Source organism: Panthera uncia, chromosome D4, assembly GCF_023721935.1.
Source record: "Panthera uncia isolate 11264 chromosome D4, Puncia_PCG_1.0, whole genome shotgun sequence".
NCBI classification, from domain to species: Eukaryota; Metazoa; Chordata; class Mammalia; order Carnivora; family Felidae; genus Panthera; species Panthera uncia.
Genome location: NC_064807.1, coordinates 68,179,340 through 68,204,068, shown reverse-complemented (window position 1 = coordinate 68,204,068; position 24,729 = coordinate 68,179,340). Strand labels below are relative to the sequence as shown.

At 46.0% G+C, this 24,729-nt stretch overlaps 1 protein-coding gene across 2 annotated transcripts in view; it reads left to right on the top strand.

Moving 5' to 3' along the window:
* The window catches only part of PTPN3 (protein tyrosine phosphatase non-receptor type 3), a 112,945-nt gene that overhangs the window by 38,557 nt on the left and 49,659 nt on the right, over nucleotides 1-24,729 (top strand). The window contains exons 5-11 of one of the 2 annotated variants that reach the window (XM_049636052.1): nucleotides 1,985-2,063; nucleotides 6,652-6,696; nucleotides 10,336-10,388; nucleotides 16,798-16,918; nucleotides 18,051-18,138; nucleotides 22,107-22,195; nucleotides 23,524-23,587. In XM_049636052.1, coding sequence (XP_049492009.1) covers nucleotides 1,985-2,063; nucleotides 6,652-6,696; nucleotides 10,336-10,388; nucleotides 16,798-16,918; nucleotides 18,051-18,138; nucleotides 22,107-22,195; nucleotides 23,524-23,587 — 539 coding nt within the window. Of the gene's footprint in view, nucleotides 1-1,984; nucleotides 2,064-6,651; nucleotides 6,697-10,335; nucleotides 10,389-16,797; nucleotides 16,919-17,107; nucleotides 17,741-18,050; nucleotides 18,139-22,106; nucleotides 22,196-23,523; nucleotides 23,588-24,729 lie in introns of those variants that run through there. The other variant, XM_049636062.1, reaches the window with a different exon arrangement.

Sequence of the window (24,729 nt, the reverse complement as noted above, 5' to 3'; positions counted from 1 at the left end):
CATTCCTCTGTACCTTCCCTCAGTCTGTTCCCTCTGTTGGGATTGCTTTTCCCTCTTCTCTATATCCAAATCTTGCTGTTCTTCAAAGTCACTCAGACTCCATTCCTACTTCTACTAGGAGCCATGACCCCTCCCCGCCCCACCCTCCCTTCGTGTGTCATTATCTGCTTTGCTCCTCGGAGCACTGTCCTTCATCTCCCAGTCACCTGCCTTAATCTTCCTTGGAAACTGCCAGCTCCTTCAGGTCAGAGCCCCTGCCACACCTTCTCTGCATTCCTCACAATGCACCCCCTCCCCAGGAGGTGGCCAGTGAATGGCTGAGGGGTGAACGGCAGGTGGATTTTTACACATAAGTGTGCACACACGTATGCCACCTCCCCCCACTCGCCCAAGCACCCACACGGGAAGAAGTAGAGACAAGGAACCGTGGCCAGGATCCCACTGCTGCTGTCCCCTGGAGCATGGGCCTCCAAGTCCTGACCTCCCTCAGCATTCAGAACTGCCCACAGGGAGCCACAGAGCCATTGTGCAGATACATGCCTGCCCCCATTTGAAGTCTCAGAGCAGTGAGTCCACACAGGCATGAATACATTCCCTCGTCGTTCATTCCCTCACTAACTCATTCATTCGGGAAGTGTATCCTGAGCTCAGATTTTGGCAAGCCACTGGGCTAAGCTCTGAGAATCCGGTCCAAATCAGATTTGGACCTGCCCTCAAGGAGCTCACAGCCAAGCATGGGGATATGGACACCAGGAGAGTGAGGGTTCTAGGATAGTTCTGAGCACGTGATAGGACACTCTGGGTGCACAAAGGCATCCTGAGACACACATTGACAAGGTCTGGTGGGAAGGAGCTGAGAGGATGTCCCAAGGCATGGGAACACTTAGCTGTCCCCTGATGTGCAGGTGGTCAGCCTGTACCAAGTTACAGCGTCACCCGCTGGTCCCTGGGCACACATGCAAAGGTACGTTCGTAGGTGCACACACACTGCTTGAGTCTTTGACACAGGAGAGAGACTGACAGAAAGAACTAAAGAGAGGGGAGGTAGAACCCCGGATGAACTGAGGTCGACAAGTCTGTAAGAGGAGCAGGGTAGAGAAGGCTTGAGTTTCTGAAGCAGGAAAGTGCCGAGCACATAGATAGGGCCAGCGAACATTTACTGAGTAACGGAGAGGGGTGCAGCCGACCTGAAGGAGAGCACAGAGCTTAGCAACACAATCTCCTCTTCTCCTGTTGCCATATCTAGCAAAAGAAATGGGCTAATTTTATCTCTGCAAGCAAATCGATTCTTGGTATTGTTACATAAAGCCGTATTTGAGTATGGTAATTAATTGCATAATAATGTTTGCTAGTATGTTCGTCACTTTGGGAATTTACTTTGCGTTAAAAAGCATGAACTGTTGTCCAATATAAACGTGACTGAGAGGTGGCATAGCAGAATCAAAAACCTCAGTGCTACCGTTCTGGTACTGTCATCAGCTGTGTGACCCAAGGCAAGTCTCTGTACCTGTTGGGCCGTCTGCAAAAACAGTGCCATCAACACCAGCCGAGCCTACTCAGAGTTAAGGCGGTGTTTCAATTCAAGAATATACCTGAAAATGTTTGGGAAAAGTATAAAGTCGCTATATATGTGAGGTTATTTCTTTGTGAATATTGTATAATCTGTTGATGTCAGGAATTTTTAAAATTCCTGATCTAGATAATGGAGTGCATTGTTTGAACACAGCCCTAAGTTAAACCTGTATTAGGAGGTAATACCTCATTCTGTGCTCATATTGCAGATTATTCTACTTTTTGCAGACTTGGAGATTTCTAGTCACTTAACCTGTGCACTCCTTGTTCGAAATTAGTCCTTGTATCGATGGAAAAAAGCAGTGGTCTAGTGAAAAAAAAAAAAATGCATCACTTAATGGGAGAGTAGCAGCTTACCTGCATTGACTTTTTAAAAGGGAAAACTTAAATTTGTTTTTGAAAAATGTTGTAGGAGGTTTCCCCTGTACTCTGCATTTTCGAGTAAGATTTTTTATACCTGATCCCAACACACTGCAGCAAGAACAAACCAGGTAATCACTTTTTTTTTAAAGTTTCCTTTTTCGTATATAAAAATGAGTAACCACTAAGAATGTACGCGTTACTTTATCACTGTGGCCATACACTTCATTTGGGTAGAACTTCATTTGGGTAGAACCACACCAGTGGTTCCCATCCAGGTAAAAATCGGAGGGGTACATACTGAGCTTTTCATCAGCTGATTAGTTCTCTGTCTTGGACCTACTTACGTCCTTACTTGGTGCAATTCCCAATACACTCCCTTCCACCTCCTCCCGCCTCCCCCGCTGCCCTAGCCTCTCCTGCCTGTTGAGAGTGAAGTGCCCAAAGAAAGCAAAGTCATCCGTTCTCTAACGCAGGCAGGGTTTGGAAGACCATTGTGTGAAACGGTCATCCCCCAATCAAATAGCCCCGTGTCTCTGCTAGGCTAGAACTGAGGCCCTTTAGGATAACGAGGTGTCTAAACGAAGCATTCTCTGCCACATCCCTAGTTGGTAAGAGACAGAAAGCTATGCAAGTTGGACCAGCTTCTCTCCTGAGTGAATCAGGGTGCACAGGCAAAATGTGAACCAGATAAGGGAAAGAGAGCCCAGATAGGATTGTTTACCCCTCAGGGCTTGGCGTAGGGCCTGGCTCTTGTTTTGTACTGGCACGTGGGGTTTCTGGGTGGGGAACAGTGTTTGGAATGGAGGGGGTGGACACAGGAAGGTTGTTGCTGTTTGAACAGTGACCCTGCCTCTGCTTCCCCTCCCCCATGGCAACGTTGAGCCCTTTTACTATTGATCTGTTTATTTTTCATAGGGAGGGAAATTTCCAGAGTGTTTCCTCTACCAGAAAAAATAAAATAAAAGTGGATATTAGGAATATTGACTCCTAGTCTGTGTTCATTGTTCCCATGAGACCATCACCAACAAGGTGACATCAACTCAGGCATTGAATACTATGTTTTGTTTTGTTTTGCTTTTGAGGGTAACCACATGATGACATTTTAACTTTTAATGTGTTTAAAGGGTAAATATTAGTCTGTTATTCTGTGTTGCTTTCTTTGTGCACCTCTTCCCTCTACGTAGCAGCCATTGGAGATTTGACTATGTTTACTGTTAAATTAAATTTTACGCCAGAGTAAGAGATGCCCAGCACGGCTCATTGGATAACCATGGGAAGTTCACATGGTGCTCTGAGTTTTCCCCATAATGGCTCCTAATGCTGGTGGGCTAAGGGGGGTGTAGCAGATCGGTTCATGAGCTGGCGGACACAGAGGGGTGACATAATCTATAGGAAAATGAGTTTGAAATGACCCTACCAAGGTTCCCTCCACCCCCCGACCGTTACTAAATATCAAGTTCTGTTCAAAGGATGCTTTAAAAATGTTATGATGGATTATATATGTATATGCATACATGTGTGTGGTTTTTTAACCAGTGGGTTTTTAAATCACAACCACACAGCAAAAATGTATTTTGCTTCGCAATGCAGTGCAGATATATATTACCGAAGCAAGTGTTTAATAAAACAATACCAAGTGCAGACAGTTTTCTATTCTCTATTTCCTTCTTTTTAAAATGCCCATTGTGACCTGTTAAATTTATGACCCACTGATAGCCTCTAACCCCAAGTGTGAACTCCACTACCTAACCTAGTAATTGTCACTCATCGTCCTACCTGCCCCCATGTGATGCTAGAGCTACGGGGGTGTGGTGGCCGCGGGCATGGTAGCGTTCTCCAAAGACCTTGAGTGAAGGGATGGCTAGGGCTGGCCTAAGCCAAGAGTCTCTTTCTCCAGTGCCCTTCTTGGGCATTGGGCGTCTACTTCCATACCCCACAGGAGAGAGGCTCACTCCCTCTGGGTGCCAACAGAATCTTCTTGCTGAACCTGACATTTGACGGGATGGAAGGAGGACTTGGGGAGAGACAGGTTGCCTTGAGATCTGTAAGGGATGAGGGGAATTAGACATGCTTGGTGGTAGCATAACGGCCAGTGGGCAGAGCATCCAGAGAGGCAGATTTTGGCACAAAATGAGTAATAGACTAATTTTCGTTCTTACCTGAGCCCAGGATAAAATTTGATTTGTTTGTGTCCCTCATACAGTTCACTGCTTTAGGACTGACACCTGACTGTATGCACCCCACCTCCCATCTTAAGATGGGTGGTATCCCCAGTGTGGAATGGAGTGTAGCTGTCACCTCCTGGGATTTGGGGCACCAGATTTCAATGTAACAGGAGCCACAGTAGCAGCCACCCACATGGCACCTATAGAGCTGGTGGGCAGCCAGGACTGCCAGATCTTTTCCTTATGCTGAGCCAGACATCCACCATTAATTCGCATGTCTTTTTTTTTTTTTTTTTAACTTAGAGTTTTGCCTATATTCCTGACACACGGTATTCTATTAAGCCTCAGCTCTGTAGCCTATCCAAAAATAAATCCTTCTTAAAGACATTTAGCCTTCAAGCATCGGAGAAAGTGGTATTTGTTGTTTTCTGGGGTTTTTTTTCCTAAAATTCTGGGCTGGGAGGCATCTGTTGCCCTTTTTGTGAAGTTGAGGTCATGGTCACTCTAGGAGTGACCTTTACATTTCTGAAGTCAGGCGTGCCAACTGTGTGGTTTTCTTTTATTCTACTTGTTAAACATCTCCTTGATCGTGAGCCTCCACAGCTGCTGTTCCTGATAAATTTAGGTCACCCTACACAGAATTTCATTTACTGGTAGCTTTGAAATGAGGCTCCTTCAGGATTCCCAGGAGACCCCCCAAACTTTGGTCCTCCTTCCACTATTACAGCCTCTTTGTACAATGTCATGAGATTGACTCAGACACTTTGCTGACTATGTGATAACATAGCACTTGATGAATGGTGATCTCCAGGTTCATGTTCATTTCCCTCCCTAGGAAGAAACACCGATCAGCTGGGCTTGCCCCTGGAGGGCCAGATTTACCATAGGATTATCCAGCATTCTCTGCTTTCTCTCAGTAGCACTGTAGGAGAGAACACTTAATTCTGGTTGAATGTCAGCTTAGATAAACATAGGAACAAACTAGAAAGGACTGATGATGTTCTCGTAGGTGAAAAAGATGGTCTCCAATACAAAATAAGCATGAATCAGCACACGTATGCTACCCCGTTTCTCAGTGCTGGTCTTCAACACAGGAAGGGTAGTTGATAACTATAGGCAACATAATAATATATATCAGAGCTAGGAAACTGACCCTAAGCCTGTAGTCACTAGATGCATAAGAAATTTGTAGCATACTCGGGTTTTTCATAGTATGACGGTCCACATTAAAATCAGATCAAACTGACCCCACATAACCTATCTGAATGTCTGTTTCCTCAAAAATAGGAGGTGGCAGTGCCTCCTTCTGAGCTGGTACGAGGCTGAAATAAGGCAAGCCATTATGAAGTTCCCTGCATCTGGCCCAGAACTGTGCAGAGAGGGGGTTGTAATGCCATGTGACATATTCATGTCCCAGAACACCAGTGCCTTGACCTTTTGAACGTATAAATTTGAAGGCATCATGAGACCCGATGTGTTTTAAATTGCCCAAATCATCACTCCCCTGCCCCGGGACACTTCTGCTGTATCTGTATTATATTTCAAGAAGTTTCCCTTTTGTCCTCTTGGCCAGACACTGGAATGTCTATCCCATTTGAACCTGGGCTTTAAAAAAGAGTGGGAGCTAGCAGCCGAGTGTCACATGTATGCCGCATCCCTAAATATAAAGTTTTCCGTATCCCTTCGTGGCCCGAGCAGCGCTCTCACTGGTGTCTGCTCCCCACTCCCTGGATGGTAGGCAGACTTGCAGGGTGAGGGGCCTGTCCTGGGTTACCAAGCTCTGCCCACAAGTCACGTGTTGGGTTTTGAAGTGCCGTTCCTGGTGGCTCACAGACCAGTGCCGAATTCAGCTCGGAGGTCCTGGCAGCGGGTAGCTGATTGATGCTTATGCTTTTGCTCGAGCACCCACGGTTCCCGGGACACAGGAAAAAACTCAGCTGGGTGTTTGCACCCCAGCCAAGGAGGTGTCCTCACAGACCCACCTCCTCTCTGCCGCTTCACGCAGAGGGAACGTGGGTGTGTTGTGAAACGCAGTTCCTCAGTGCATGGGGGCTGCCTGTGCAGAATGCTCGTGGGTCCTGGTGCTCTCGGATGCCCCGAGTTTATGGGGGTGGGGGTGTCTACTGGCAACAGTCCTGGCTGATGATTGCCTCCAGCCTTTCCATCCCTGCTCAGCCATCCCTGGGACAGCATGTGCTGGCATGAGGCTGGCTGGAAGTCAGACAGCCACAGGAGCCATTGTTCCTGAAGGGGCAGCTTTGCGGTGTACAACCTAGCCCCCGATACTTCAGACAAAACTGTGTTTTGGGGCACCTGGGTGGCTCAGTTAAGCATCTGACACTTGATCTCAACTCCGATCTTGATCTCAGAGTCATGAGTACAAGCCCTGTACCGGGCGTGAAACCTGCTTAAAAAAAATTTTTTTTTTAAATGTGTTTTTATGTATTTTGTTTTCCGAATGTACAGATCTTGTCCTTGACTCGTCGCCTTTTTTGTGTGTGCGCTCGCTTCAGTTTGAGTGTTATGAATTAATAATAAAATTGTTTTGTAGGCATTTGTATTTCTTACAACTGAAGATGGATATTTGTGAAGGAAGGTAATGAGAATTTCACATTCTTCTTTTCCTGTCAGTTGCCAGACACTAAAATTCCTGGTTTCAGTCTAATGAGCGTGCATTTTTGGTAACAGTATTAAATGTAGACAAAGGATGGATGTTGAAAGCAGCATCCGGCATGACTTTATGGCCTGGACGTCTGGTTTTAACCCGGTCTCGATTTGGAGAAGTGGAGGATGGATAAACATCATTTCATGTGTCAATTTTATTAGAAAAGGTACAGTTATCTTTCTGGTAAAGACCTGAGAAATTTTAAAGGGAGGGAGAGACCCAGAATGTGAGACGGGCTTCATTGAGGAAGGCAGATCAGGCCTCATTTAGGTCTACTTCCAAGCTCCTTAGTACCTATCATGACTCATTTTCTCACTGGGAGACTTTGTGCTCGAAGGCGTGAGCATCTGCCTATGATTCAGCACGTCTTGTGTGTCAGGACCATCTCCGTGGCCAGAAGTGTGTGAAATGGTCCAAGAAGGGAAAACAAAGGCCAAGCCAGTGGTCCCTGAGCTGCCTTCTCCGAATGCTGACTTTTCCTTGACTTAAGGGAGAAACTGTAGCCGATGAACTGGTAGAAAGAGTCACAGCTTATTCCCATTCTCCTCATTCTGTCTTTCCCCCTGCCAGTTCAACTGAGGTCATCAGAAGCCCCTGGAGGGAGCCCACTGTGTGGTTAGGGGCAGTGAGGCAGGAGCCCAGGAGGCGATTAGGACCAGTATGGGCTCTGGAGACCACAGTAGCCATGAGGTTTAAGGGGGAGCAGTACGGGCTGGGAGTCTTTGCCCTGCCACACGCCCATGGTCCCAGCTGAAAACCACATTTGGGGAGGGGAGGGGGCGGGGCGCCTGGGTGGCTCAGTTTGTTGGGCGTCCGACTTCAGCTCAGGTCATGATCTTACAGTTCTTGGGTTTGAGCCCTGTGTCAGGCTCTGTGCAGACAGCTCAGAGCCTGCAGCCTGCTTTGGATTCTGTCTCCTTCTCTCTCCGCTCCTCCCCCGCCCATTCTCATTCTCATTCTCTCTCTCTCTCAAAAATAAATAAAACATCAAAAAAATGAAAAAAAAAAAAAAAGAAAGCCACATGTTGGGGACTTACAGGAGAGTAGAGAAAGGAGGTCCTTCTTGTCAAACCTAGACAGGCATCTTGTGTCCAGCAGGCAAAGAGCTGTTGGAGGTTTTTAAGCAGGAGGTCTGTGGCCAGAGCAGCATCGACAAAGATAGTGCCGGGACACGTAAGAGAAGGCTGGAAGAGGCTGGGGGGCTTCATCTAGATGGAAGGGAGATTTTCAGGCATGGCCCTGAAGATCTGGGGGATGGGGTTGGGGGAGGAACATTTAGAAACAAGACACATGTTGAATTCTGGATTGCCAGAACCTGATGACTCTCCAGAGCTCCTACAATTAGAAAATTTTTTGTAATTTAGCTCATTCTCCCACTCAGAGGAGGGAAGAATCCCTTCCCTAGCACAACTGCAGGCCTTGGGGCCTCTGCTTAAGCACCCCCAGAAATGAGCTCCCCCTTTCATGGGACAGCCATCTTACATGTCAGGATGACTCCAGGTTGAAATCACCCACTCCTCTCTTGGGTCCTGGCTGCCCTCTACAGCAGTAACAACTTGTCTCTCTCTTCTGTGCACTCATTTCTTTTCTCCACAACTATTTCACCAACCACCTGTTATGTGATGGGCTCTCTACTGTGCTGGTCAAATAAGGCAAGGCCCTGCCCCCTCAGGAGCTCTCAGATGAGCCCTCCACATAGTAAAATTGGCAGTCTTCATTTTTTCTTCTCCAAACACAATACCCCTTGTTAGTTTTGTGTGAAACCTGTTGGGAGCCACATTGTCTCCAATCCCTGGCATTCCTTGTCAGGCCTCTTGGCGGCCTCTACCACCTCTCTGAGGAGAGGGCCTCCTGCTACCAAACACTTCCTGGGTGTGTCAGGGTGGGTGTGGCCATTTGTAGCCATGGATCTTGTGACAGACTTGATGGATCTAATTAGCCCTGACTCCTGGGTGCCCTGATTTGTTTGAACTGTGTGGTTGGCAGTTCCCAAGGCATTCTCTCTTTCCAGCTGAGATAAATGACCTTGTCCATCAGATAGAGACCCTAAAACCTGGAGGGAAAGAAAGGAGTCTGTCTAGGGGCACGTGGCATGTTAGTGGCCACCTTGAGTGACCTTGAAGGCTTTTGGTATTCTTTAGTTTGTATTTATACTGTTCTTTGGAAATGTTCTTTTCTGACTTGTTCATAGGATTGTTCCTTCCATCCAAATTGAACCTCCTTAGCCCGTCTCTTCAGTTGTACCCCACGTCCCATTCACCCTGCTCTGCCGCTAGCAGGGACACTGACTTAGGTTTCATTGAAGCCCATCTTGGTAGGAGAGCGAGTGACTGGTGTTTGTGCTCCCCACGGGCTATCTGGGTCTCCAGATGAACAAACAGATGGTGAATATGCCTGGGCGTATCTCCATACTTGGAGAGATTACTTAGAAGTTCTAGCAGGGAACACGTGGTAACTTGAGGAAAGTTGGGGACCCCTCCAGTTGGGAAGGCTACCTTCTTGTGCAGCTTCAGGACTAGCGCATAGCACAGCAGATGGGAAGGGGAACCCTGGGCTGTCAACCTGATTAGTCAGAGAGACGGGGGTGACTCACATCTTGGGAATCTCATGAGCTGCCATGGAAACAGTACTTTTTCTCCACTTCCCCTGGGGCTGCGGGAAGAATGCTCTTAAAATCTGTATCTCCCCACCCTGTAAGCCTTCATTTCTGCTACTTCTACTCAGCCCCTCCTCAGTGCATTTCTCCACCTGGCAGAGATCCCTGGCCCAGGTCTGCTGGCCGAGCTCCTAGGCAGATGGTATAGTTCATGGTTGAACGGAGAAAAGGGAGCAACCAGAGGATTCAAAGGATGACTAAGCCAGAGATGATGTTATTGACAGAAACGGGGTGTTTGGAGGGTAGTGAGCCTGAGAGGAAGGGAGACCAAGTCTAGCAGCCAGTCCATGGGTTTCTAGCGAGTGGCAGGCAAACTGGGAGGTGGACAGAACATTCTGTATAGATCGGAAGCTTCAGGAGGGTAAATAGATTTAGGAATCTTAACTAACTGTTAAGTAATTTAGAACTCACAGGAGTTTTAAAATTTTAAGATCCTTTTCTATTTTTCCCACCTAAGAGGATGTCACCTTTCTAGAAAGCGGGTAATCAAGAATCTGGAGTCAACAGAAGTCAGAGATTTAGTTAGAAAGCCCTACAGAAAGTCTCACGTCTTTACTAGAAAGATATGAAGGCTGCCCAATGATCTAAGAGTATGATTTTCTCACTTTTCCTCTTCGTAATATGAGCCTGATATTTCTTGATCAGCCAAAACCTTGGCCACCATTAGGCCTTTAGCTTTATGGTATTTGTATTACTGTGTATTATTTTTAACACAACAAAGTTCTCCTTTAATTTTAAATCTTTAGTGTTATATTTATCTTTACTATTTGAGTTGCATCCTAAAATTGTCTTTGTTATGATTCAAGATGTTTTTCAATGGTTAATGCAAGAAAGAAGATAGGTGTTATCCATGATGGACGTTTCAGGCTGTTGTTGGCTCTCGTGACCTCACTAATGTGTTTTTCTCCTGACAGGTTAACCTGCCCTCTTAACTCAGCGGTGGTTCTAGCATCCTATGCAGTGCAATGTAAGTCACTGAGGGAGCATTTCACAGCTGGATAAGACTGTTCTGACTGATGTCTTAAGAAAGTCACTGCCCTTTCCTGTTTGACCAGGTCTCTTCCCCTCTTCCCAGGAATCCTGTTGGGCAAGCTTCTCTCTGGTTGTCTGGAGAGTCCCACTGTCATCCTGACTGACACTGTCCACCCACACAGGGATGTTGGTCAAGGAGAGTGGTGAAGGGGGAAAGAGTGGATGAGCCCATACAACAGAAGTCACCTATCACACATTGTATCAACCAGACCCTCACTCACATATTGTGTCTCATAACAAACCCCAGTGGGGCAAATATTTCTACCAGTCACCGCTTATAGACATGGAAACCAAATCCCACGGTTAAGAAATTTCCTGGAGACCACTCCTGCTACTTGCTTGGGATCTAAGGAACTTATTTTTAATTTTTTTTTTTTAATGTTTATTCATTCTTGACAGAGACAGAGCATGAGCAGGGGAGGGGCAGAGAGAGAGGGAGACACAGAATCCGAAGCACAGAACCCGACGCAGGGCCTGAATTCACAGACCACGAGATCATGACCTGAGCCGAAGTCGGATGCTCAACAGACTGAGCCACCCAGGCGCCCCATATTTTTAGAGTTTCAGTAGAGCTAATGGGTTTTTTATTGCCCTAAAGCAGCAGTGTCCAATAGAAATATAATGTGAGCCACATATGTAATTTTCAGTTTTCTAGTACCCATTATTAAAAAAGGAAAATGAAATAGATGAGTATAGTTTTAATGTTTTAATTAATCTAGCATATCCCACATACTATCATTTTAATATATAATCAATGAAAAAAATTAACAAGATATTTTACATTTTTTAACATGAAGTCTTCAAAAACCAGTCCAGATTTTATACTTTAAGCACATCTCAATTTCAAGTGTTCAGTAACCACATGTTGCTAGTGGCTGCCACATTGGATAGAAAGTCCATATGGAATTTTCTGTCAAGGCCTGTTTAAGAATTCATTTATTCAATGAAACTTTCTTGCGCATGTATTCCACATCAGGCCCTGTGGTAGACGCGGGGTATGCATGGTGAAAAGGGGGCCTAGCCAGATGGAAGGTGAGATATCACTTCATAGTTAGCCATGTGTTGCCAGAGCAGTACGCTAATGTAGAGGTCGGGCAGAGGTGCATGGTATGTAAGAAGGCTCCTCTACCTTTCTATAAGCCTCACAGCATCTTGGCCTATAACCCTCTTAAGCTGACTGTAAGGTAGGGAGTTAAGAGAGCAAGATGGTCAGGTCTCTGAGCAGGTGCTGGCTGAACTACTCACTCTACTTTGGTCTCAGAGGCAAAATAGCAAGAGAAGGCTGACAGGGACTCCTGAGGTGGCCTTAAGTCTGTCCACTCCCCTGGCTGCAAGCAACAGAAATAGGAGAGGGGAGGAGCAAGGTGGCTGGGCCCACAGCTTATCTGCCCACCTGCGGGATACCAGGAAGTGGAAGACAGACCTTTAACAATGACCCTACTCACTAATAAGGTCAGATCCAGTCTCAGTCTCCCCAGATAGCCTGCATCTCCTTCTCTCCAATGGGAAACCAAGAAGAGGCTGCACAGTGATTTGAAAGTTCCCTCTCCCTACAACACAGCTGGAACAGACCCGGGCGTGTTGTATCCAGATGGGAAATGGCATGGCCACCAGTCAGCCTGTGTCCTTACTGGTCTCTAGACCTCATGGACTCCATCTCTGCCAGGCTGATCAGCTGAAGAGACCAGCTTTGCTACATCCCGGAGTGAGTTTGGTGTTTGCAGCTGGAGCTTTGAGGGGCAGGAACACTAGGAAGGACATAGTCAAACTAAATTTAGATCCTGGCTTCTCCACTTGCCACTAATGTGGTATTACCTCCCTGAATTCCCGGGGGTTTTTTTCTGTAAAACAGAGGTGATGGTGGTGATTACAACTCAAAATTGACTGAGTCAAATCATACATGTAAGGAAATGTATAACTAGAAACTTTACAGCCGGACCCTTGCTGGTAACTGAGTCAATGAGCATGTTCCTGGAGCCATGTTGCCTGGGCTTGGGCTCTTCCACTAATACATCATGACCCTGAGCCTCTCCAGGCCTTCGTGTCTTCATCTGTGAAGTGGTGATAACTGTGTTTACTTCCTAGGGTTGTAGTAAAGATGGAATGAGTTATTATACGGAAAGCTCTCAGGATAGCACCCGCCGCGTGGCAAGTGCTCACTTGCGCTCTGTTTTCATGTCTGCCCAAAAGAAAACTTTCTGAAGAACTGCTTTTTATAAACAATAAACTCTATTTAGAGTAAAATTTAAGAACCAAATACGAAAATCCTATTCTAAGTCAGGTTCTCCCCTCTGCAAACAAGTGATAGAACTGGGCTAAAGGAAGTTATTAGCATCAAGAAAGCAGAGACTAGTTTCCGTGGAAATATTAGCATGACTCTCATGCTTAATGAAATCATGCGTTGTCAGACAAGCAGTTTTAAGTATAAGCTCTTTATTCCTTCACTCTCAGGAAGTACATATATATTCTTCCTGATACTTCTGTGCATGCATTTCTCTAAGATTAATTCTTGGATAGGGTACTGCTGGATGTCTAATTTTTATCTACTACATTTCACTAAATTGTCCTGGCAGGGGTGTGTCATATGAAGATAAGCCCCACTAGTGACGAGCAAAGCAAAATCACATTTTCTTACTAGATAAAAAGTAATGTAGGTAAATACTGGAAAATATTTTTTTTTAATGTTTATTTTTGAGAGAGAGAGAGACACACACACACACACACACACACACACACACACACACAGCGTGAGTGGGGGAGGGGCAGAGAGAGAAGGAGACACAGAATCTGAAGCAAGCTCCAGGCTCCCAGCTATCAGCACAGAGCCCGATGCAGGGCTTGAACTCAAGATGGACTGTGAGGACTGTGAGATCATGACCTGAGCCAAAGTCGGACGCTTAACTGACCGAGCCACCCAGGCGCCCCCAATACCTGAAAAGATTTTATAGGTTGCTGGTGGCCTCAAGTATTTAGGAGGCTCAAAGAATAAAGTTCTTAGAAATACGTATTCATTCCATAATGTCCCTTGACCTCTGTCACGTGCAGGTTCTATACCAGTCTTAGGGTGCACAGACAGAGCATGGCCTCTCTCTGGAGTCCCCTGCCTGCTGGGGAGGCACAGGTGGGCCAGCTGATGGTGGCAGTGAGGGTGAGCACAGAGGATGCACTCCATCTTGCATGGGGGAGAAGGAAGCGAGTCCAGAAAAGCTTCTTAGTGATGACCCCTGAGAAGAGCCTCCAAGATTAAGCTGGTGTTGGATGAATAACATGTAAGGGGCTTGCTTATATTACATAAAGGACTTTCCCAACAGAATAGTTTGACAGCTGGAAATGCCGCACATTTGAGTGTCTGGAATATACTCTCTGTTTCCTGCACAATATAAAATTTTAGCCAGAAGAATGCATGGAACTTACGACAATGTACTTCCCACATAAACACTCATTTCCTTATCTTCCTGCTATAATTAGCTTCTGCATGTGCTGCTTCCCCACGAATAGGAAAGTGTATTGCTCTGGAGGTTAGGGTGTGTAGTATAGTAAGTAGATGAAGGTTATGGACTGTGGTCAAAGTCTAGGCTCCAAGTTACCAGCTGAGCAGTGTGGGCAGGTCCCTTCCTTGAGTCTCCCTCCCCTTAACTGTTTCATAGGGACAAAAGCAATGTCTGTCGCTGGGTTGTAATGAGTGCTTTGAAATCAACAGGGGAACCTCCCTGTGCTTGGCCAAGTGTTTGCAGATGACTATTTAACTTTGTTTCCCTCTAGTGGTGAGCACAAAACTTTGCACGGAGTAGCCGACTAAGATTCCAAGGGAAAACCACCCTACAGGGAGATTCCCTCTAGGCCTTTTGTTAAGTTCAGACATTTGTCAGTGACTTGACTAAAGATGACCTTGCTGTTCATGTTTGCAGAAGGGCCCAGGGGTCGGGATTTATCAGCTAAAACAGATGACCAAGTCAAGGTCCAAGAGGCTCACCATGAGCAAATGAAACCAATAGAGTAAAATTTAATCGGACTCTGCCTTGAGGCTTAGGAAAATCCCTTTGCAGCATTTGGCTGCCCTCTGGGGACATAACCCCTGTCCTCAGCAAATGGCGAGCAGCAGCTTGGACCTGGCAGGCAGGCTGGTGGGAATGGTAGGAGCATAAGCTGGGGGGCATGGATCACCTGGGTTCTGGTCTTGACTGCTGGAAGTGGCTTCTGTGATATGGGAAGTCCCTTATCTCTGGACCATAGTTTCTTCTCTCTTTTTTTTTTTTTTCTCTTTCTTTTTTTAGTTTCTTCCCTTTTAAAATGAATTTATACAAGATAATTTTAAGACTTTCTCAAGCTGTCCTCACTGGGGGCTCTGTGTCAGGGCATCTAAATTATTTCCTATAAACACACGGTTCTATACTTCACGATGTACAAACTCACCTATACGCCACACTTGTGCTTACATAATCCAGCCTTGACATTGCTGTCCATAGCTTAGCTGCATTTGGCTGGCCTTAACAGCCTATGGTCTACCCTTGACCAAGTCTGCGTGCATAGATCACTTGGCTCTTTAGGCCCTCTTCCCCTTCCAAAACTGAACTTTGTAGTAGCCTTTGCTTCAGTTAGTTCTGAGCACTGCATCCCTGAGCACCTGCTGGGTGCCATGCATAGGTGCTAGGCCCCAGGGATGAGTCTGCCTCACTCCCAGCCCTCAGGGAAGAGTGTAAGGAGGAAACAGATCCCTTCATTATGGTGTGGATCTCAAAGAGCAGCTCTTGGGTGTGGTGGCAGTTGAGGGTGAGCAGGGCCAAACCGTCATAAAGAAATATGTGCTTGCATCTAGCCTCTCCTCTTTGTGATGAATTCCCCTAAGCAGCTCCCCGGCTCATCTCCTTCCCTCCTGAGATTGGCCATGAAGCATCACAGCAGCTTCTCCCGGTCCCCATCCTCGTGTCACAGAAGGAGCTGTTTGATTTAGAACTCTGTGTTGAGTGGGCGCTGTGCAACGCTAGCCCTCAGAAGCCGCCTAGCGTTGAAGCCAACTGTGGGAAGAATTCATTGAAACCTTTGGAAAGATCAAGGTTAATATTTTTAAGAAAAAGATGAAAGTGTCCCATTAACAAAATGAAATACTACTGGAACGCCTGGGTGGCTCAGTCGGTTAAGGGGTTCAGCTCCGGACTTCGGCTCAGGTCATGATCTCAACAGTTTGTGGGTTTGGGCCCCGCGTCGGGTGCTGTGCTAACCGCTCAGAGCCTGGAGCCTGCTTCAGATTCTAGGTTTCCCTCTTTCTCTCTACCCCTCCCCTGCTCACACTCTGTCTCTGTTTCAAAAATAAACACAAAATTTTTTTTCAATAAAAAAAAAAGAAAATGAAATACTAGAGTAATTGCCCATCAGAACTAGAACTTGTTTTTCTCCTGTTTTTATAAAGATGGAAAAACTGAATCTTCATGAAGGGAGGCAGGTGTCCCTGTGTCCCACAGGCAAGATCTTTAGGTGCCCCACCCAGGGTCTTTTTCCCAATCTCCTCAACAGTCCAGACACCCAAATGGTTTGAATCCCCAGGGCAGCCATGTACAACTCTCAGGAATATCTATTACACAGTAGATGTCAGTGAGTCACGTTTGTAGAATGGCAGTCAAGGATCTTGAGGGAGAGGCACCGCTTAGACCAGGGATGGATCTGGGAACCCCTCTGTAAGGCCCTCTTCCTACACCCTCTGCAATTGCAGGTCTCCAGTGTTTCCCTGACTCCCTTCTGCCCCAGAATTCTGCCCTCACCTTGCCAGGGCCCGTCAGCCCCACCCACTCCCAGCCCTCATGCCACCCCCCACTGTGCCTCCGAACACATCCTGGTTCCATTTCTTCCACCACTTTTCCAAATTCCGGGGACCTGGTCAACGTGCAGACTGTGGTCAAGTCAACATAACCTCCCTTCTGCCCACACACATTTTTTGGAGCAGGCTGGTCCAGTGTTGTGATCACCTTGGGCTACTAGAGAGTCCATCTTCTGCACAGGACGTGGCATACAGGGCATGGCATTTTTGAGTGGCTTCTCTTACTTCTCTTTATCCAGGGGTACGGTGCAAACTGCAGGGCTCACCACAGAGCATGGGTTTAGAATAGGGCCTAGGTTAGACTGTCCAAATGTCTGGCCGCGGGGAGAGAACATTCAGCTGAAGCATGTGTGGTGGTACCACATAGGGTTCAGATAGAAATGTAGAATCTGGAGCTAAGGAGAAGCTCAAGTTCATTCAGCGGTAGAACCTCTTGGAAGAATACTTCCAATGCTTTTCTTGTGATGCTATAGATGCTTGTGAATGCAGACCATATTGAAAAGGCGATTTCCTCCTCATTCTGTCTTGATAGCGCATTTTGGAGACTATGATTCTTCCATTCATCATCCAGGCTATCTTTCTGATAGTCAGTTTATACCAGATCAGAACGATGACTTTTTAACGAAGGTGGAATCGCTCCACGAACAGCACAGGTGAGAAGAGGGGTGGGGTGGCCTACTTTGGGAACCCAGGTCGCACATTTCAGACCTTATGTTCCCTTGTGTCTGATGTGTTCTCTTCCTTTTGTTCATGAATCCTCTTTTAAGCTGTCGGAGGTTTGTGAACCTTTGAGATGTTACAATGGCAGATATATTTGGCATAACTAGCATTTCTGTAAAGTGCAAAATCCGGTAAGAGTTTAAGGGGATTTACAGCATTCTTTTTTAGGGTGTCATTGAAATCTTGTTAATTCCTAGTGGAAATGCCCTTTTTAAATATGCCCCACAAATTGACCTACCAGGCAACTTTTAACAGTTGACCACATTTGATAAAATGGGTGGCTCCATCAAGCATCATTGAATAGACAGGCAGGTGGACGAATGCCAGGAGGCCCTGTGAATCCCACATCCTCCCTGGCTTCGGGTCGTGAAACCGCCTTCATTCCAGAAGGGAGGCCCAGTCTTCCGCAGCTGCCGCAGGCCCAGCTTCCATTCCAGCAGATATGCCCAATTCTGGGCTCCTTGTCCTTTGCCTCATTTTATTCAAAGCTACAGAGAGGCAACTCTATAGTCCAGGTCAGATCAGGGCCATCCTGACCAGGAAGGCCAGGTCTCAAGGGACCTGACATTCTTGGGAAGGCTGCAAAAACAAAGGCCAAGCAATCTGCGTCCCTTCTAAAAGGCACGGCCAATCCTCCCTCCCAGAATTGTTTCCCAGGCAGAAGCCAGCATCCTAAAATAGCACAGTGACGTTTGGGAGTTTGAGGCTGCCAGAAGAATAGATAAAGGTGGAAAGACCTGAAGAGCACCTATCACGTAAGCAACTTGGAACAAGGAGGGTGGGAATTCCAAAAGGTGACTTCCTTCCGTATCTGAGTATTGAGAGCCTAATAATGGGAAGTATTATTCAGTAAAGGATTTGAGCAGGCGATGAAGTCCTATTCGGTGGGCAAGAGAAAAGACTTGGTTTAGTAGAATTTAGGGTGAGATTGTTGAAGATTAATAACATAAGGCATTTAATAACCTTACAGAAATGTTACCAATTTGGAGGGGATTTTTATGTTAAAAATTGGAGTTGTGTGCTCTGTTGATTCGAGAGCTCTGTGTTGTCTCTTGTCTTCTGTAGTGGACTAAAGCAGTCAGAAGCTGAATCTTGCTTTATCAACATAGCACGGACCCTCGACTTCTATGGAGTGGAGCTACACAGCGGTAGGGTAGGTACCCTCGGCATTTCCGGGTTCAGAAATTAATTTCCGAAGGTTTGAAAACTTCTTGGAGACTATGTCTTTTCCAGTATAATAAAAAAAAGAGCTTTGTATAACAATATTCAGAAATTTTATAAAGTTGGTTATACAGTTGTTTTTTCATGTTTCATGCTTCCATGGGGTTGGGGGGCGGGGTGGTCATGGGAATTAGAAACAATAGTTTTTATTTTTATTTTATTTTTATTTTTTAAAAAATGTTTATTCACTTTTTGAAAGAGGGAGCACGAATGGGGGAGGGGCAGAGAGAGACAGACAGAACCTGAAGCAGGCTCCAGGCTCAGAGTGGTTAGCACAGAGCCTGATGCAGGGCTCGAACTCACAAGCTGTGAGAATATGACCTGAGCTGAAGTCGGCAGCTTAACTGACAGAGCCACCCAGGCACCCCAGAAACAAGTAGTTTTAAAATTTTTTTTAATGTTTATTTTTGAGAGAGAGAGAGAGAGAGAGAGAGCATGAGAGGGGGAGGGTCAGAGAGAGGGAGACTCAGAATCAAAGTAGGCTCGAGGCTCTGAGCTGTCAGCACAGAGCCTGACGCAGGGCTCGAAGCCACGAACTGTGAGATCATGACCTGAGCCAAAGTCGGACACTTAAATGACCGAGCCACCCAGGTGCCCCAGAAACAAGTAGTTTGTAAAGATGATTTCATATGATGATTAAAGAAGCAAAAAATGTGTCTGTCCATTTTCCAAGTGATACTTTAATGAGCCAAGGTGTTTACTATTTCATCTCATTGCTGTTCAAATTACCCAAATATGACAGCTTTCTCTTTTAAAGTTTATTTATTTATTTTGAGAGAGAGAGTGCATGCGTGCACACATGGGGGGGTGGGTAGAGAGACAGGATCCCAAGCAGGCTCCACCCTCAGCACAAAGCCCTACATGGGGCTCAATCCCATGTAAGGGACTGAGATTGTAACCTGAGCCAATATTAACAGTTGGATGCTTTTAAAAATTATAATGTTATTGGGGCACCAATATTGGGTGGCTCAGTCGGTTAAGCGTTCGACTTTGGCTCAGGTCATGATCTCACAGTTCGTGAGTTCAAGCCCCACATCAGGCTCACTGGTGTCGGTGCAGAGCCTACTTTCGATCCTCTGTCCCCTCCTCTTTCTGCCCCTTCCCTGCTCATGCTCTGTCTCTCTCTCTCTCTCTCAAAAATAAACATTAAAAAAATTTTTTTTAATTATAATGGTACAATCATGAAAACCAATAAATATTTTAATTGATTGTGACTTTTAATTTTTTTTAATGTTTATTTTTGAGAGAGAGAGTGGGGGAGGAGCAGAGAGAGAGGGAGACAGAGAATCCCAAGCAGGGCCCTCACTGTCAGCACAGAGCCCAGTTTGGGGCTCTAACTCGTAAACCGTGAGATCATGACCTGAGCCAAAATCAAGAGTCAGACGCTTAACTGACTGAGCCACCCAGGAGCCTCTTGTTGTGACTTTTTAAATAAAATTGACTAGGGGTGCCTGGGTGGCTTAGTCGGTTAAGCGTCGACTTCGGCTCAGGTCACGATCTCACGGTCTGCGAGTTTGAGCCCTGCGTCAGGCTGTGTGCCGACAGCTCGGAGCCTGTTTCGGATTCTGTGTCTCCCTCCCTCTCTGACCCTCCCCCATTCGTGCTCTCTCTCTCTCTCTGTCTCAAAAAAATAAATAAACGTTAAAAAAAAAAGTCTTAAATAAAATTGACTAATATCCATCATCTACTGAGTAATTTCTATCTGCCGGATACAGTGGCTTGCTTATTTCCCCCAGTAATGCTGTGAGGTATTATCATTACCCCCATTTTACAGATGGAGAAACTGATGCTCAGGGACTTTTGGAAGGTCACACAGCACAGAAGTAGCAGCTTTAGTACATGATCCCAGCACTGTCTAATTGGCCTCTGACCTTTCTATTTTCTGCCAGTAATTGGTCCACATCAAATACAAAAGGAAGCAAATATTGAATACCTAGTAGGTACTAGGCATTGTTCCAGATGCTTTCATGAGACCACAATGTCTCGTTTAAAGATTATAACAACCTTGAGAAATCAGTCTTCGAATCATCCCATTTTACAGTGAGAAAATGTAGGCTCAGGGAAGTTGAGTAAATAATCAGACTCTACATCTGAGATTTTTGCGATTCATAGAAGCACTTTCATTTCTTTTGTGCCATTCCAATCCCATAACCGTGTGATAGGCAAGTTACAGCCTCAGTAATAAAGGAGGAAGAAGATATGGGGTCTTATAAAATATCAACTTTGGGACTTGATGGTTAATTTTTATTCCGTTGCAAATAATCACTTACCGTGGAATGTTGTGGAGAACTTTCTTCAGCAGTGAAGTGGACTTTATCTGTATCTGAGTTGACCTGCACTCTCCCTACCCCCTGTGTCCCATGAGTGACCTCGAGCCAGATGATTACCTGCCTGGCTCACACCTCCCAGGGTATCAGAGGGAGCTGGGTTACCTTTGACTATGTTGTGTCAGGCAGAACCCCCTACACACCAACGACCTGACGCCACAGAGCTCACTTCCCAGTAATTCAAAGGCTCCGATGGGTCCCAGCGACCCTCCAGGTGCAATGACTCGGCAGCCAGGCTGCCTCCATCTTGAGGCTTCACCTAACATGGCCTCGTGTGTGTGGCAAGGGAAGAGGAAGTTGAAGGGTTGGCTTCACAGCAGCTCTGAAATGATTCAGCCCAGAAGAGATCCATCACTGCTCCTAGAACATTGACCATGACTAGTCACGTGACCCTGCCTTCTCCAGTACAAGTGTAGCTGGGAAGTGTGGGGACAGGCGTGGGAATTTAGTGGATAGTTACTATCCTGGGTTGAGTTGCATGGGATCCCAGCTGGGTACCCAGGAGTGAATACTCTGGACTTTCGACTGTATCAGTCAGCAATGTTTTGTTTGGCCGATTTCTCTAATTCCCCTTGTTCATATCACTGTCCACAAATGATTTGTCCCATCACATCTTGAAAGGCAAAAGGAAATGAAAATATAATTATACCTGCCACATGTTCTCTAATTTTAGCCTTTGGAGAGGTGGGTTTGATAATCCTTATTATACAAAAGGAAAAATTAAGGCTCAGTAGCCCAAAATAACACAGCTAATAGGTGACAAACCTAAACTTCACACTCAGTCGTAACTAAGTCAGACTCTGCCCCCGCTCCTATTGAATATAATTTGGAGTATATGATAGGGTAAATTGGGGCATAGGTGACTCAAGGGAAGGAAATGTTTTATTTTAAAATTTTATTTTACTCAGGGAACCTGGGTGGCTCAATCAGTTGAACATCCGACGTTGGCTCAGATCATGATCTCACAGTTTGTGAGTTCGAACCCCACATCGGGCTTGTTGCTCTCAGCACAGAGCCCCCTTTGGATCCTCTGTCTCCCTGTCTCTGCCCCTCCCCATGTTTTCATTGTCTACGGCAATGCCTAGCGCACAGGCTCTTAATAAATGTTGAGTGTATTGGATTTATAGGCTGTATTTATTTCTCAGTTGGATTTAAAATCAGCAGTTCTACACTTCACGACAGTAGCTAAAGCCTTTTCAGTGATGGAAGTTGAGATTGGTGTAAAGCTGTGCAGAGGGTGAGGTCTTTCTGATGCTCACATGATATCTAATACCAATTGTAGGAAATGTACAATTGGATATTCATTTCAAGATTCCGTGGAATGATGAGTGGGCCTTGCTGGTAACTCTCTAACCCAGTGGGACCCAGATGTTGCTCTCAGGCAGCGCGTGTGCATTTTAGAAGAGTCTGGTGCTAAGCATTTGGATCTTAAGTATCGGTTGCCTGTTTTCCATAACATTCTTCCTTTGGAGCTTATACATACTGCTATTTATAACAGCGTGGGTGCTTGAGTTACCAGAGGGCATAAGCATGACTGTAACACACTGTGAATCTCGGTTCTTCCTTTTTACAGGATCTGCACAATTTAGATCTAATGATTGGGATTGCTTCTGCGGGCATCGCCGTGTACCGAAAATACATTTGCACAAGTTTCTATCCTTGGTAAGTGCAAACCACTTCTAATTATTTTCTGAATCATGCTTTAAAAATATGCTGAACAAAAGAAATGTTATCTCTAATTTTAAACTGGTATTTCTAAAGGAGGGGTGGAGACCAGGTTTTTACCTCTGACCTGTGAGGTTCATCCAGATTCGGTACTTGGGAAAAGGAGTTTGGTTTCCACTAGCAGCCCCTTCCTCCGGTCACCCTGTGGTTTGGGATACTCTGTGGAAACAGGGATGAACTGGCTCAAGGCAGGTTTTGGAGTTACAGAGTCCTGGGCGGTACATTGGCCAGAACTCAGAGAACTTCCTTTGGGCAGGAACTGTATTGTCACTGTGGTTCCTTAGTTATTAGTTGGACTTTTACTAAGTATTCTGTTCTGGTCTACAAACTCAGGGGACCAAACAGACTTAATCCTCACAAGACCACTCTGAAAAAGGCAGTGCCTTCCAACTACGTCATACAGGACTTGTTAGCAGAGGCTCAGATTGTGCATCCCTTATTGAATGATCTTGAGCACTTAGGGGAGGTGTCTGAGCCTCAGTTTCATCATCTGAGAACTGGGAATAATAATATGTTGCAGGACTATTGCAAGGCTTAGTTGAGGGACTAATGTAAAGCTTTTAGTAGGGAACCGGTATATAAAAATGCTGCACATGGGGGCTATAATCGTGTTCTTATGCAAACTTGACACATGGCCAGTAAGTACCAGAGTGGAGATGTGGGCCCAAGTCTGTCTGGTTGCTGTCTGTCCTCCCTCTGCTGCTCCACACTGCCCTCAGCTGGTCTCCCCAGGCACACACCAGCTCAAGCAGAGCTACACTGTCACAAAAGCAAATGACCACAAACAGAGCACATTGCCCATGGTTCTCATTATTTAAAAGCTACATCGTGATTCAGTAGTCCTTATGTGATACTCAGCTTCAGTGAGCTCCTTGGTATGCAGCTGAGGCTACAGGCCTGTTGTCATTCCTACCGCGGGGTAAACTCTAGGAAGCGGAGAGCCCTTGCTCCTCATGGTCATGGAGTAGAGGATACACATTGTGAGGCATCAGCTGCCAGCCAGCTGATCCCTATGTGCATTTTATATGTTTCTTTTTTTTTTTTTTTAATTTATTTTTGGGACAGAGAGAGACAGAGCATGAACGGGGGAGGGGCAGAGAGAGAGGGAGACACAGAATCGGAAACAGGCTCCAGGCTCCGAGCCATCAGCCCAGAGCCTGACGCGGGGCTCGAACTCATGGACCGCGAGATCATGACCTGGCCGAAGTCGGACGCTTAACCGACTGCGCCACCCAGGCGCCCCTATATGTTTCATTTTTTTGCAGGGTGAACATTCTAAAGATTTCTTTCAAAAGGAAAAAGTTCTTCATACATCAACGACAAAAACAGGTGAGTTATGTCTACACTTGCTTTGTTTCTTGTGTTTCTAGCCACTTCAGCTCTTAGTTCTTCAGCAGGCGAAGGCAGCTGGCCGTCCGTGTGACTGGGGAGAAAGAGCATGGCATGCAGGGGGTAGAAAATGGAAGTTGGAGTCCAGAGTTGCCTGTAGAATTCATGTGTTTATCTGATAGCAGACGTAACTTGCTTTGGAGTTAGTAACGATGAGTTTGGATCCTCACTCTTCTACTTACCAGCTGGGCTGGTTACATAACCTCCCCTAGCCCAAGTTAGCTTGTTTCCAGAAATGTAGTAGTACCTACCTCTCCGGGAATCAAGAAGATTAAATAAAAGCATTGGTCAGAGCACCTGGCATGAGCCCATGCAGCGTAGCAATACATATCAACGAGATCAGCTCCTCCCCTTGATGTGTTTAAACATGCACAGTAACCTTTGCATGTGTCTCCTAAGAGGGACCACCACTCTCCAGATGACTCTCGTTATCAGTATGGAGAAGAGGGCTCGAAAGTGCTACCAAGTGGAGGTGCTGGAATTTGAATCAGAGATACCATGCTCTATCCTGTTATGTCCTGTATTTTTTTTATTTTTTTAATGTTTATTTTTTTTTTTAATGTTTTTTTTTTTTTCCACGTTTTTTATTTATTTTTGGGACAGAGAGAGACAGAGCATGAACGGGGGAGGGGCAGAGAGAGAGGGAGACACAGAATCGGAAACAGGCTCCAGGCTCCGAGCCATCAGCCCAGAGCCTGACGCGGGGCTCGAACTCACGGACCGCGAGATCGTGACCTGGCTGAAGTCGGACGCTTAACCGACTGCGCCACCCAGGCGCCCCTTTAATGTTTATTTTTAAGAGAGAGAGACAGACAGACAGAGTGCAAGCAGGGGAGGGGCAGGGAGAGAGAGGGAGACACAGAATCTGAAGCAGGCTCCAGGCTCTGAGCTGTCAGCACAGAGCCTGATGCGGGGCTCGGACTCATAGACCGTGAGATCATGACCTGAGCCGAAGTCGGACACTCAAATTTGAGTGACCCACCCAGGTGCCCCATGTATTTTTCACTTATTGTCACTATGTTCATTTCCCAGGAATTCAAAGATAATGTGTACTTAAAATGGCTCCACATAGCAGTGATCAC